Genomic DNA, 14,696 nt, shown 5'->3' with positions numbered 1-14,696 from the left:
CGACGGATACGAGCCTGCGCTACCTTTGCCGTGTCTGTGTGTTCAAGAGAGGAGGGGGGAGGAGATACCCCCCAAATACCTAATGACGACATAGAACTGTTCCTTGACGCACAGTAATCATGTTGTACTCAAATGCACGGCCTTAGTTTGTTATAACAAGGTCGAAGACATCTGCCTTCGCGAGGCTTCAAAATAGTGCGGCAATATACAGTGGTCTGAGTAACTGAATTTCTCTTTAATCTTGTTTCTTAAAAAATAAACATGCCTTTCCTCAATATATATATATATTGCATTACAGAGGCGTTTGCTATCGGTAGTGCTTGCAGATGCTGTTTGCTGTTCTTGCTACTGCAATGCATCACCGATGCTTTCTCCTCCTCCTCCCTCTCCCTCTCTCTCTCTCTCTCTCCCCCCCAACTCTCTCCCCCTCAGCCGTCTTAAAGCTCTCACAGTCATCACGGCTGCTGGTGTGCTTTAACTAGAAAATCGGACTGTTTTTCTTCTAATAAAGACACACAAAAAACAACAACCTGAAAGGGATTACCCTGAGACCGTGGCAGAATTCACGTCAGATGCGGTTTGTTTTGCGGTGGCCTGTGTTTACCCGCAATGACCGGTGCCTTTTGCGTTATGACAGACGCGAATTTATCTGGCGAGCGACCGGCTTCGAAGATGGACTTGCGTTAGCTGGTACCGCAGTGAACATCCCCGACCCACAGCGGGATACCTCGACAGGGAAGAGGGACGGCAAAAAGAATCATAATAATTAAAAAATTCGTGTGACCAGGGCTTTCTGCTAAAGTCGTGCAGGTTTTTTTTTTTTTCCTCTCACCATTTTCGTCTCCCCATGCAGTGCGGTAAAGCTTTTTCGTCTTGGAAGGGAAAGCGGGCAGGGTGGATTCGTGACTGATTGATCGTGTTGTGTCCACGCATTTTTGGCGTGTAGGTTGTGAGCGTTGGGCCACGCAATGCTGACTCCGGAGCTCGAATGTATTTTACTAAGAAGCAAAAAAACGATCGCCTTTTCAGCCGCGCAATTTTAGAGCAGCCTCAGATCGCACCCCCCGAATGTTTTTTTTTTAAATGCCCTTTACCGGGAATTTTACACCTGTGATTACTTAGCCGGGCGTAAAAGCGGGGCCAACAGACCGTTGTTAAGTACTAATTTTTGTAATGATCGTTTTTCTCCATGTTGACAACGGTGTTGGGCTTAAACCATCCGCTCCTGACGTACAGTAGGAACACCTTCCAAGTTAGAGCAGATCCCGGAGGAGAGCCCAGCCATAGTCAAGCGGGGCAGATCTAGAGCAGTATCCCCCCAGCCTGCAGGTAGACACCGGCTCTTGTCTCTAGCTCCTGTTTTGTTGATGTACCTCAGGCGCCTTCTCTCCTCTGAGTTGTGCTAGGGTCTAGTTTTCAGTAGGTAACCCCGCTTTTTCCACGCTGTGAACGCAGACCGGTTATAGAAACAGAAGAGGCCATTCGACCCAGCTCAGCCCGTTCGGTCAATTGTCTTTAAGAGCAGGTGAATAGAGAGGCGAAGGCATGTTGTCGTCTGCAGCAGCGATCTGCCGTTGGCTGTTTCTCAAGAGAGGCTGATCAGCTACCGTACCTGCCTGCGAGCCCGATCGGACAGTGAAGCAGATTTTTAAGACCAAGCGGAGGCGAGGGGGGAAGAGGACAATCGCCGCTAACTCTCAGAAAGCCTTTATTTATTTCTTCAGGGCAAGTCGCGAATGTCGTTCATTCTCATCAGCACTTGTAACATTTCGAGTCTCCCTACAGCACAAACGAAGCAATAGCGGTTTTAAACCTCTGCATATGAAAGGGTTTGCTGAAACGGTGCTACATAGAATGAACCCTCTCGGAAAAATCGAGCAAAGTTATTTTTTCTTAATACCGTGTGCTTTAAAAAGGGTATAAATTGGAGTATAATAAATAATACGTAGGCGTTCCGACACCGATAACTTTAAACCACTCTCATTTTGAAGCCAGTGTATTTTTTATGAGTGTTTACGAAGTACATGTACTGACCTTTAAATCACTAGCCTAAGATAATTTATTGACGGCAAATAGATGTTCGATTTCAGGGTGTGTTCGTCATTGGTTCTGGACATCATCTGAAAATCAATCTTTGAAGAGCTCCTGCTTCAGAAGGCATATAAAGTCCATTTCTGTATTCATCACTTTTGTTTCTGTAAAAGCGCTGGGACACAGAGACTGCAGGACCAGGACTGCCGTCTATGACCAGGAAGGTCGTTTGTCAATTGAGCTCAACGGAGGCCTACATACCAAGGAAGCTTCGCATTGTGGAAGCCTCTTACCCACACGTCGAGCGAGAAATTGTGTCGAACACTTGTTTGCGGATTAAAAATAGAAGAATTGAGATAAATACGTCAGTGAAACCCGAGGCTTAGGTTGTGAAATTGTTCCCCGGACTGACCAACCGCGCGGTTTGAAGTTAACCAGACCACCAAGGACAAGTGTATCCTGTTCTGTCAACGATGTCTGCACTACGGATAGTGCTATTGCCCACAGTGCTCTGTTTAATGTACGGTGAGTGACTTGCTTCTAAGAATTATCCCAAGTAACAATGCTCCACATTTGTTAAGCCTGTGCTTTTGTCCTGCAGTCCTTCAACGTATCGACGTCTTGCTTGGTTCAGTGCTGTATCTGTCTCTTCATATCCGCGTCATATTTAAATATTTCATGATTGACTGGCCTGACGCCAGTTCGGATTTTTTTAATCATGCAAATACCTGGTTTCACTTAAAACGCGGGACGATTTATTATTTATTTTAATTCGTTTTCCTGGCCACCGCAGCCTCTTTAACCTCTTTTAACTACTTTCAGACAGATCCCAGACTACCAGTTTTAACATCTTAGCTGATCTGTTCCGGACACCTACAACTCTCTAGGTGAAGAACTACATGTAATTCTCAGTCTAACATACACTTCCTCCTGACCTTACATTGAGCAATAAACAACAACTAATCAACGATTTAAACATCCTCCAGTTGCACTAAAAGGAAGATAGAACTAACACCTGCACTGGCACCGAGTCACCCCTACTGTAAGATTTGACTGTTGCCTCTGCTTTCACCCAAACTGGACTCTAATGATGGATGTCGACCGTGTTACTGGTGTTCCATACAGTGTTCTGAAGCCAGGAGAGTGACACAACAGCAAAAACATAAGCACAAACCCAGGCAAACTAACCCTTTTGCTCAGTTTCAGTTTCGCATAGCTGAGAGGCAGAGGCAGTGAAAGTCATTAGCCCATTCCATGGGTACAACCAGTACAACCACTGCTATCCATCCATCCAGTCCCTTCCAGCTCATTGTGCCCTTGTGGGACTGGGTTTCATATTGTCTCTTTTAACTACGATTGTTTTAAATTGCAGTTCTGGATGGATGGACTAGGTGTCTTGCACCATGTTGGGTACTGTTAAAACAGAGGGTACAGGTGATGATTTGTATTGTTTCCTGCTGTTGCTCCAATACTGTGAGAACTGTCACAACAGCTGGGAGTCCTGTTCTGTTTGGTCTGATTTACATGGGGAACTGAGAAATGACTAGTAGGATAACTGATAACTAGGCTAACTTTTATTTCACTCTTTTCTCAGTCTTGTTACCCTTTGGTTTTCAAGTGCGGATTCGGCTAAGAATGGTATAGATAATGTAGCATTACCATACTTACAGATTACACTATGGACTTTGGCCCTGGGTTCAGTTGCAGATCTGCGGTTCTGTCTGTGTGGAGTTTGCACGTTCTCCCCACGTTCGCATGGGGTTCCTCTGGGTGCTCCTGTTTCCTCCCACAGTCCAAAGACATGCTGGCAAGGCTTAAATTCCTTTTTTCGGAAAACCTGTCCCAGGTGTCAGGGTGTGCACATTGGTTGCTGTCCCGTCCACTGTGTACCCCACCTTGCTCCCCGTTGCTTGATGGGATAGGTTCTGGCTCCCCTACGACCCGGAGGTGGATGAAGCAGTTAGAAAATGGACGCATTGATTACAGGCGTTTCTATGTTTGGTTTCTGTAGCACCAAGTGAACCCTCAAAGGACTGCCGGTCCCCACTTATACAGCTGGCCAGACTGGAGTGACTGGGGTAAAGTCTTTTGCTCAAGGTGCAACAGCAGTTTCTCCAGCAGAAAACTGAAAGCACAACCCACCCGTTATACAGAGACTTACTCATTATGCTGCACTGGCCCCATCCCGACCAAGAATTGTACAGAACAGCTGTTAAATGGAGGCGACACATGAGTGGCACAGTCCTGAGCATAAAACATTACAACCTCTGACAAAGTCTGGTATAGCCTTCTATGTCAAGCAGGGCCTGATGCAGATGCTTCTTCCGAAGGCTGTTATTCCTGTCTTGGCTTAGTTGTGACAAAAGTGGACAATTCCCAAACCGTTCAATCGGCGGAGCTTGGAGCTCAGAGCTCAGTGCAAGTGAGCTGTCCAGTCCTGTGCAAACACAGCTCCTGGAAAGGGCTTTCAGGGAGGGGCAGGAGAGGACACGACTAGGGGACCTTTGTCGGTGTTGTTTCCCGAGCTAAGTGGTTGCCTTATCAGCGAATGTGGGTCTCCCTTCTTTGAGTGTATTCTGGTTTCTGAGTAAATCAGGCTTAAAAACCAGCCCTCAGAGAATAGCTCGATGAAGTCTTTCCCTAAAGCGTAGCTGCTCAACCACTTCGCCTCAGATCACATTAAATGGTGGACTGAGGATGAATAAATAAGACTAAACAAATGCAGAAATAAAAACCTGGAAGCCCTCAAGAATAAAAACAGTGTGTGCTGCTCTCTTAATCGCTTCGGTGGGATTCTGCTGTTTTAGCTCAGTGCATGCTGGTGCCCCTGTCTCTGCCTGGGGTTTAGTGGTGGCTGGGCTTTAATCCCTAAAAGGAAACAGGCTGCAGTATGGATCTGGAATTCCACAGATCAGAGCATGATGGAAGATGGATCTGTGTTTATTATGGTGTTCTGAAGCCTGTACACATCACCCTATAATACAGTAAGAGTTGATCCGGCAGTAGGACTGAAAAAAAGAAACTTCCCTTTTCAAAGTATTTAGTCAGCAGATTAATAAAAAGAGGGAAGACGGCTGCACTGTTTTATTGATCTCACTCATTTAGGTTGCATAACTCAGGGTCCGCCACCTACTAAGATTATGCAACCCGCACTGAAAAACAAGATGGTTTCTTAGTTTCAAGGGCATCGTCCAACGTTACAATTAGATAAGATAGACAGACTTAGGTGCTTGTGCTGACACCTTTTGGGGAAGCAATAGAAAACGCATAGAATTTAATCAAGGGATATTATGTTAAAATTGTATAAAGACCTATAGCATGGTCTCATTTAGAATATTGTATATAATCACCACAATATAAAAAAGATATTGGAATCAGAAAAAAAGCAACCAGATACATTCTGGAGTTTAAGGGAAAGTACATGTGTATACCTATACTGGTGGGCTGAAGGAACTGAGTCTCATTAGTCTGAAGGGAGTCCCACACTGACAGGCTGTAGGAACGGAGTCCCTTTAGTCTGAAGGGAGTGTCCCGCACTGACAGGCTGGAGGAACTGAGTCTCTTTAGTCTGAAGGGAGTGTCCTGTTCGAATAGAGATTTCAGAACTCCTTTACCCAAAGACCCGTGGGAGTGTGGCTAAAGCTGCTGCCATTTTATTTAAGCCGATGTCCTGGTTTTATTCCAGAAATGACTGGATGAGACCCTTGGATCAATTAACTACTGATTTCCATTCAGAACAGACGGGCTGAAAGGCCTCATCTGGTTTGTGACAGTGCTTATGTTTTATAGTTTCAGAATTGCCCAGCAGTACTTGGCATGACTCATTCTGCCAGCCCCTGTTTCACCGCTAGGGATGATGAAGCTGATAAAAGCCTGTCTTCTGAAATGCACAGCATCAATGCCTCAGCCTCTTTTCACCCTGCGGGCCCAGAGTGTGAAAAACAGAGCCTCTCTGAACCCACTGCTGGGCTGAACAATCGTAACTGCTTCTGTGTGTCAGAGGCACCCCAACTCCCAGCATCCGGTTTGCCAAAGCAAGTACCAGTCCTGCCACGCCAAAGGTTTTTCATCACTCTTAAGAGATGTGGAGAGTAACAGTAAAATAATAGGTAACATTGTCATTGTACACCATGAGAGCTCTTACAGTATGTCAGAGGTATGGTGCTTAGCTCTTGCAGAGACGCAGTGTGTCCAACCAAGGTCTCCCTTCATTAATTGCCTGAGTAACTAGATGACATTCACGATGAAGGGAGCAGCTTCTCCAATCCTTCAGTTCTGCAGTGGGGCTGGGTGTTCATGTCCCCCCTGATCTGAAATAACTTTGAGGGAACAAACCATTTGGCTGAGATGTCAGCCCTCTGTTTTAGGTCTTCATGAACTGCTCACGTAAATTACTCTCCGTTATCTGACCACTGTGTTTTTATGTGCAGCAGAAATTTGGAACATACTGTAGAACAAGAGAAACAAAAGAGCCCTGGAACAGGACCAGAAGGAGAGAAAGATAATATAGCGCCCTTTCAACATGCAGAGAACAGGACATGGGGCAGAAGGATTGGCAAACACGGTGACATAACGGAGCCCCATATAATTGGACTGGAGTTAAAGCAGAGAAAGTAGGCAGTAAAATTTGGTGCTGTCATCATCATGGCAGTCCCCAGGCTGACAGAAGAGGAGCTGAGCGCTGTATGCACCAGTGTCTTCAATTCAGCAGACAGAGATTCACTGGGACTGTGCAATCCCAGCGGAGCTCAACATCATGGAGTAAAACAGCTTAACCCAACATACAGCCTGTGTGTGGGAATGGTAGCGTTGCTGGTGTTCTTCCTGGTAGGAAAAGCCAGACTCTTGCGTGACCGATGCTTTATCGGGTCTTCATTAAGCAGAGGTTAGCAGGGGTGGACTGTTTCATTTTGCTCACCATCTGCTGCCTAGTGAAAGCCGGGCCAGCTGTCCATGTGGAGGTTTTTGAACATTCAGGCGGAGTGTTTTCACCTCTGATCCAGACTCTATTTGATTAATCTCTGCTGTTTGTTGATCTGGGGTGGTGGGAGTCGGGGGGGGAGGGGATGGTGATTCTCGTACTCAGCTTCTCTTATATAACCACCCACACCGACTGCATACTGTACGGTCCTGGCGATGGTCAGGAAAAAAGAAATCATTCTGGTAACGGCTCCAGCTTCACACATCCCAGATTATGGAGCTAGCAGGGTGACGTGGCTGTGAACATATCTGTAGTGGTTTAGAGATAATGTATCAGTTTGCGTGAAGTATGAACACAGCCAGGAACAATAAGAGTTTTGCATGTGTCATCTCTGTAATGTGCTCTGTTATTGGTGGGGTTTTAAAATCATAAGGTCCCTTCCGTGCAACACAGATGGTTCTTTTTCAGATCATATCCTGATTGTGTCCAGGGCTCCTGTATAATGCTCAGTAAATAGATAGTAGATTGCTTTTCCTTGTTTGCCCTGGCAAAATGACAGGTTGTTTTTAGCATGGCTGTGCCTACTTTGTCTCTCCAAAAAAACAAGCCCATTAACTTTGATTGGTCTTGTTCCATATTTGATTGATTTTTTGCACATTAAATTCTACAGTGCATGTTACCTTTATTTCAATGGTGGCTATGTGCTCCCATTCAAGCAGGTCCAGCCTTGATTTTTCTTTTATTAAATAACTACCATCTACCAGCCCTGACCTAGCTAAGGGAGAACTGAACCCCTTCTTTTACCAACTATAAAGTGCTTGGATTTTCTGGCAGATGAGAAGCCTTATAGCCTAACATGCTGTAAAGAATCGTCTCTTTTTGCCTCATGCCATTACAGAACTTTAATGCAACCAGGACCCTAGTTGTTAGTTTGACCCTTAACAAGTAATTTCATTTAGAAGGAAGCTGGTATGAAAATGCACACTAGTGTAAACTGCAAGACTGGACCCCAGATTTGTCTTGATTGAGAGAATCCAGTCCAGAATTAAACACAGCAGATCTGAGGACAGTTCTTGTTTGGGCATCTAGACTACCAGCCTGCGTCAGATCTTTTTTTTTTTAATCCATGCTGTAAAATTCCTTCACACCTGGAAAGAATCAGATATAAAGAATGGATGATAACCACATCTCTTTTGAACATGTGTGTCCAAAACATGTGTTTATTGATTTCGCCTAGGTTGCTATTTTTGGGCTGGGGAGGTTGGATGAAACCAGTGACAGGAAGCGACGGGGGGGACATAGTTTGAGGTTGCGCATATTAGCTGCACCATTAGAATGGATTTTGATACAGTAACATCCAGAGTCGGTGTTAGTGAGCTAGTGGTCATTGAGCATGCTGATGACGAAAAACCAACAGCAGATAAAACAGAATATTAAAAACAATCCACTTACAAATGGTGCTGTATCAATGACGCTCTCACAGACGTGAGAGGGTGGCGTCACGGATATTACAACGTTGACCAAAAGCAGAAACGGAAAGATAAGGTTCTCAAATGCCTAACCCATCCAGCGTCAAGGAGCAGGCTACTTAAGATTGCTATTAGAGTCCAAGCTTGCTTTTTGCTGAGGTTTGCCTACGTTAGCACTTAGGCTAATATTTGCCTAAGAGGCAGCAGTACATTAGGAGCTGTTTGAGTGTCACAGAGAATCAACTCATACATTACTAAGATGCACTCCTGACCCTAAAACATAACATCCAAAAATGTACTGTTCGGTTCATGTCCTCCCGGCCTTGACTGACCCGGCCTGCTCATTTCCTGTTATGATCAAAAGCAAGGGCATCGTGTGTGCAGGGGATTTCTGTGCACTGAGTAGCAGACATCTGTATTTGGCAAGATGGAGCGTAAATTTAGTTCTTTAGAAAGTGATGCAAAATGCAGTTCTATGCATTGAAAAACCAGGCATGGACGAAAGCTAACAATGTAGACCAGAAATATTATCCCATAACTGAGCTCAAATGGACAGCGTTAATCTGCTCTTTAGACTGCAAATTTACCCCTCATCCCCCTGGAAGCAGTTGACCTTCTGCTCAGCCGGAATGGCTTAACCTTACTGTCTGATACGGCAAAAATGCTTTAAAAAGTCTAGAAATACTTACATTGGTCGATAGGGAAACTGCAGGGATGCCTGGGGAGGTCAGAGTCGAATATGATTGAGTATAATGCAGAGAAGGGCTGAGCCGATTGGCAGTTTATCTGGTTTGTCTGGTGTTTTTGGCACTGTTGGGATCTTCTAGGTTGAGAAGGAGAAGCCCTCAGAAATGGCACACAATCCATCCACTCCCTTCCCACACTGAGCGTGTGTTTCCCACTGGCTGTTTGATTTAGAGGGATTTTTCTGTGAGGCGGAAGTACTGTCCTTCTGTGGGTGGCAGGAAAAAAAAAATTAATATGAAATGGATTTTCCCATTGAGTTTGCCCAGTTCCTAGTCTGAGAAGAGGGTGGAGGGGCGGTCCAACTTGTGTGCATTTATTCTTTAGAATCCCTCTGAAGTCAGGTGTAGAGCATGCTATAGCATGGGAAGCCACAATAAAAGGAGCACTGCACTGACAGAGCGGTGTAGAAATGGGGAATCATGCCAAAACATGATGGTTAAGAGACACTGAATTATCTTGATTTCGTGCTCGGTGCTAACGTGTGCTGTGTAACTCTGAACCCATGTCTGAAATGCTCTTGTGCAGCTTGGTTTCTGCCACTAATCATAGCAGGTGAGTGGTTTGTTTGTACGTTATATAAAATCACACCCTCACACCTGAAGAAGGCTCCACGGCCGAAACGTTGTGTTGTGTTTTCTTTCTTCTCTTTTCAGCATGGAATAAACCTGTTAATTGTTCCTTTGCAGCCTATGCATGCTGACGCAGCTCCGCACCTGAACTGTTAGGCTCCCAAAATTCATTTGCTGCTGCCGGAATCTTGGGCAATAGCCCGTCACCTCTTGTCCTGGGACATCCTAGAACAAACGACTGAAACCCACTGAACTCTAGTGCCAACTCTTTCCCCACAAGCACACACATGTGCGCCTTGCCAGTGAGCACCCTCCAGAACTACGGTTACATCTGAAGATCGCTATTGATCCGTGCTCTCTCTCTCTCTCTCGGAGTGTAGGGTATCAGACACAGAGTCAGAAGTCTGAGCTTGTGTTTTCACCTCATGAAAAATTCAGGAGGCTCAGTGAGATGCACTAAGAGGGCTGTGTAGCTACAGGCACCTGGTCTGAGATGCTTAAGCTCTGACAGACTCCAGCTCTGTGCTGATTCATCAGTTGTGTAGGCAGCTCCTTTACTGCATGATATTTACTGCACTGGCTTGCTGTGTATCTTATATCTACAGTTGTGTTGTTTACAACGTTTTTTTCAACTAAGCTTCCTCTTCCAGCCTGAAGCCGGAGATATATCTCCGTATCAAAAAAGTACTAAAGTTTTAAAACTTCAGTTAAGTTTTTTATGGTTGTGATGAACTTGTCAGCCTCTAGGAGCTACTGCAGATACTGCTCACTAGTGTCACTTTATTAACACGACAAATCAAATCATTTTATTCCTTGATCACCATCTGGCAATGTAAGTCACACTCATTGGCGGTGGTTATAATTGACCTCAAATGCTTTTAGCAACGGTTGAATAATTGTCTAGATACGTTGCATTTAGTATAACTTTTAAGTTCTAGTTAAAATGCTCCTTTGATTAACAGCAATATGCAATTCATTTTCATCTCTTCAGTCTGTAAAGTTATAGGATGCATGATCTGATCTGGAGGATGGAAGTAGTGGAGTACCACAAGGATCGATATTAGTACCACTGCTCTTCAGAATTTGAATCGATGATCTAGACTCTGGTACAGCTATCAATCAGGTTGATAACTGTGAAATAGGAGGACTAGCTAACACTACAGCAAACACCTGATCAACAGCAACAAGAGAAAGACAGTAAAAAAGGTTTGGATACAAATCCGAACTTGGCAAACACTTAACAAGTGTAGGTAGCAAAAATATCATCTCTAGGAACTAAATGGGAAACAATGAACACTGAAAATGCCTTAGAAGTTCACGAGGACACAAACTTGACACCTTCAAGACAACGCGAGGAAGCCAACGAGTGCCGAACAGGCCAACAGTCTCCGTGGGCCTGTTCCTCTCGCTGCGTCCCTCTCCCCTCCTTCTCCGCCTTCCCTGCTCCCGCCCGCTCTCACTGTCCCGCTGTCGGTCCCCCAGCTGCGCCGGCGTGCCGGCCCGCCTGCGTGGAGGTGGACTCCGATTCCGAGGGGGTGGCGGGGAACGGCTTCAAGCTGGGCTGCATCTCCTGCAAGATGAGGGGGGAGGTGGAGGCCGAAGCCAGCGTGGAGTGGTACTTCCGAGCGGCCCGGGAGACCGACTACATCTTGGTGAGGAACGCCGGCACATCGCCCGCACATCACGATCACTGACCGCCCCTTCAGTTTACTTCAAACAGGCCTGAATAGCTTTGCTAGCTGCCTGTCTGGGCTGAGCCTCTCTTTACTGCAAAACTCTTTACTCCATCCCCACCAGTGCAGGGGCCAGGCTCCCTGCTCCCAGATGGCTGGCCCCTTGCTCGGAGGGGGGAGTGTCTGAGCTCTGGAAGAGCTGGAGGGGGTAACCCCTATTTAGCTTTCCACACTACAAGACCTGGAGCACAGGCTTCCCCAGAGAGCTTCATTTGAACCCTTTTAAAACGCACGGCAATGTCCCCCGTCTTTCCGACAGATCTACCGCTACGAAGACGAGACACCCTCGATCGTAGATGAGCGCTTTAATGACAGAGTGGCCTGGAATGGCAGCAAGAAGACCAGGGACCTCCAGGACGGCTCCATCTTCATCCTCAATGTCACTTTCAATGACACAGGGACGTTCAAGTGCTTGGTCAACCGCACCTTGAGATTCCCCAACTACCAGTACCACACGAGTGCTGAAAAGCTCATCCATTTCATGGTGGTACCCAAAGGTTGGTGGCTGTGTCGATGCAGGCAGGGGGGTTCATGAGTTCGGTGCCGATCGTGAAACACAAGTGGGAGCTATTTCACTAGCAGCATGTGTACTGTAATAAGGTGTGAGTTCATGGTGAGTGTGAGAGGAGAGGGACAGCAGTGTCTCCAGTCCAGTCAGGAGTGAGTCAGTGTGTGAATTCAGGGGCAGTGTGAGAGGAGAGGGACAGCAGTGTCTCCAGTCCAGTCAGGGGTGTGTCAGTGTGTGAATTCAGGGGCAGTGTGAGAGGAGAGGGACAGCAGTGTCTCCAGTCCAGTCAGGAGTGTCTCTCTTTGTTATGTTGTTTACCATTTGACTTCGGAAGTCTTGGACAACAGAGGATGCTTGACTGAATCCTGTCTACTTGTCCACAGCCAACCGGGAGCTGGCATCCATCATCTCAGAGGTCATGATGTATGTGTCCATTGTGGGGCTGCAAGTCTGGCTGGTGGTGGAAATGATCTATTGTTACAGGAAGATCGCTGCAGCTGGAGAGGAGGCTCTCCGAGAAAGCGCGTAAGTGATTGTTCCACCTCGCTATCTCGCCCCTCTGGTCTACACTGATAAGTCATTCATTAGTAAGTCATATTATGAGGCGTATACCTGGGATGAACCACTGCATTCATGTCTCAACTCCACTTTCCGAACAGGGCGGAATATCTGGCCATTGCTTCAGAGAGTAAAGACAACTGCACAGGGGTCCAAGTGGCTGAATAGCACTAGAGACGCAGGAGGGGGGAGACAGCTGACACAGGTTGGTATGAATAGCCATGTCTGTGCAGATGTTCCCCAAATCTATGTCCACATTACATCTGACACCAAGGTAGTTGTTGACGTACTCTCTGATTTTGCATTTCTGATACAAAAGGTCTTTGCATCTCAATTGTGAAAAGAATAACATCATGCTATTGGGTTTCTCTAATCAGTAAAGCAAAAGCAGTGCTGTAGTCGAATCAATTAACGGCTCAGGGCTCGCATGTCAGACCAATTTGAAGATTGAATGGTGTGAACTTCCTGCGTGACTTAATGTTTGGAGATCACCGGCAGAAAAATGGGAATGGTGCCACTCTTCCACGGGAGGGATACAGCCATCGGCGAAAATGGCCGAACTGCTGCAGCAGACTTTGGATCAGCAAAGCATTTTGGGAGCACGCAGATCTGGCGCACTGCTGCTGACGCAGGTCAGATTCTTGCTGCACAGGGTTTCCATTGCTGCTGTTCGCTCATACTTCTGGGGTCCTCAGGTTGAAGGTGAGGTGGAGAGTCACCGAGAGGGTTTTGTGGTGGGTGTGGCATGATTATTTTTATTGTCGGATTATTTTTTTTCCAGTGGGTAAAATAAGAGATTATATTCCCCAAGCTCATAACTAACACAGACCCATTGCGTAGTCTGGTCCAGAGGGTCATGCCTTTGAAATGGCCCGTATTTACCTTTTCATTCCAGGATGGGCGTCATCGTGAGATCAGAGTCACTGTCCTATCACAAGTTCCTGACCTTCAGTTCCCCTCTGTCCTCCCCTCCTGGTTCCCCAGCCAAAGAGGACTCGCTGCCTGGGCATGAAGATTTGTCACACTACCAAATGAAACACAAACCTACTGCAATGGCTGCCACTGGAAGGAAATTAAAATCACTTTTCATACACCTAGGTACCACATTTAGCGAACAGTACAAAAGGTAACTCATGGACTTGGATTTTTAAAGAACAAAAAGCATGTTCATACTTCATCCACAAGATACTGTACATTAAAAAAGATTTTAAAATACTATAAAAATATATGTATATTTGCAATGTTCAGCTTGACAATGTCTTCCATAGTTATGCTGCAAGAATTCATCGAATAAAAGCAAATTGGGAAAAAAAAATCACCTCAGTTTTACTGATAGTTTAGGATGGGAATTTGCACGGACATTTAGCAACGCCAAAATGCTAGTGATCTTACTTTTCCTTTTTTTTTATTTAAAACATTCTCCCATTAGAGATTGTGGCTGTGAAAATGTTGCTTGCCAAAAATACAAATGAAGAATTTAAAACTAGAATAAAACTTCTAAAAAACTCCAAGCTGTGTGTGCTTTTTTTCTGCTCAGGGTTCCATTAAACAAACTGGAATCTCGTGATTGAATAGATCCTCACCCTGTCTGTAAGAGTCAGTTGTGTTTAAGATGTGGTAGGGGCACCTGCCGTGGAGAGAAAGATTCATATGGACGTGCTCCTCCAACACCCCCCTACAGAGTTGTTCATTGTCGTGTTGCAAGCTCCACAGGGCCTGACAGGTGAGTAAGCAATTCTGTGGGAGGGGGGCGTGGCTTGTCTTACGATGACATCACCGCAAGCCTTCAGGTGCAGTGATGGCTGTTTGCTGGGAAGCTTTCTGGCAGTGCAATTGTGCACAGCTGCTTGGGGAATCCAGCCAATTTCATCATATTGACCTGACCAATGCTCAGAATAGCAAATTTAATGATCCCCACTGCTTTTCTATAATTTATTTGCCACTTAACGTAGGCAGTAGGTTTGTAATGTAGCCCCTACATCATTGCAAGACCGATTTTCATACTGCCTCCTAACTGTAGCACTGGTTTCTGATTCACACCGCTTAATTATTTTCAGACAGTACTAAAATGCTTTAGCATTATGGGAAATATTAAAAATCCTAAATGTCTGGATATATAACCTCTTTAGTTTCAGTGCTACTGTTTTGCAGGTGCTCATA

The 14,696-nt window shown here is 45.7% G+C and overlaps 1 protein-coding gene across 1 annotated transcript; it reads left to right on the top strand.

Moving 5' to 3' along the window:
- The first annotated feature begins 418 nt into the window (after positions 1-418).
- LOC148640230 (sodium channel regulatory subunit beta-1-like) lies at positions 419-13,851 on the top strand. The gene is made up of 6 exons (XM_088620576.1): positions 419-2,556; positions 11,220-11,389; positions 11,730-11,967; positions 12,362-12,503; positions 12,638-12,741; positions 13,432-13,851. Exons 1-5 carry the CDS (start codon positions 2,505-2,507, stop codon positions 12,702-12,704), a joined length of 669 nt encoding a protein of 222 aa, XP_088476702.1. The 5' UTR covers positions 419-2,504; the 3' UTR covers positions 12,705-12,741; positions 13,432-13,851.
- The last annotated feature ends 845 nt before the right edge of the window (positions 13,852-14,696 follow it).

This window comes from Lepisosteus platostomus, chromosome 26 (assembly GCF_059453375.1).
Source record: "Lepisosteus platostomus isolate fLepPlt1 chromosome 26, fLepPlt1.hap1, whole genome shotgun sequence".
NCBI classification, from domain to species: domain Eukaryota; kingdom Metazoa; phylum Chordata; class Actinopteri; order Semionotiformes; family Lepisosteidae; genus Lepisosteus; species Lepisosteus platostomus.
Note: the sequence above shows the minus strand (reverse complement) of the source record. Positions and strands in the feature narration are given on the sequence as shown.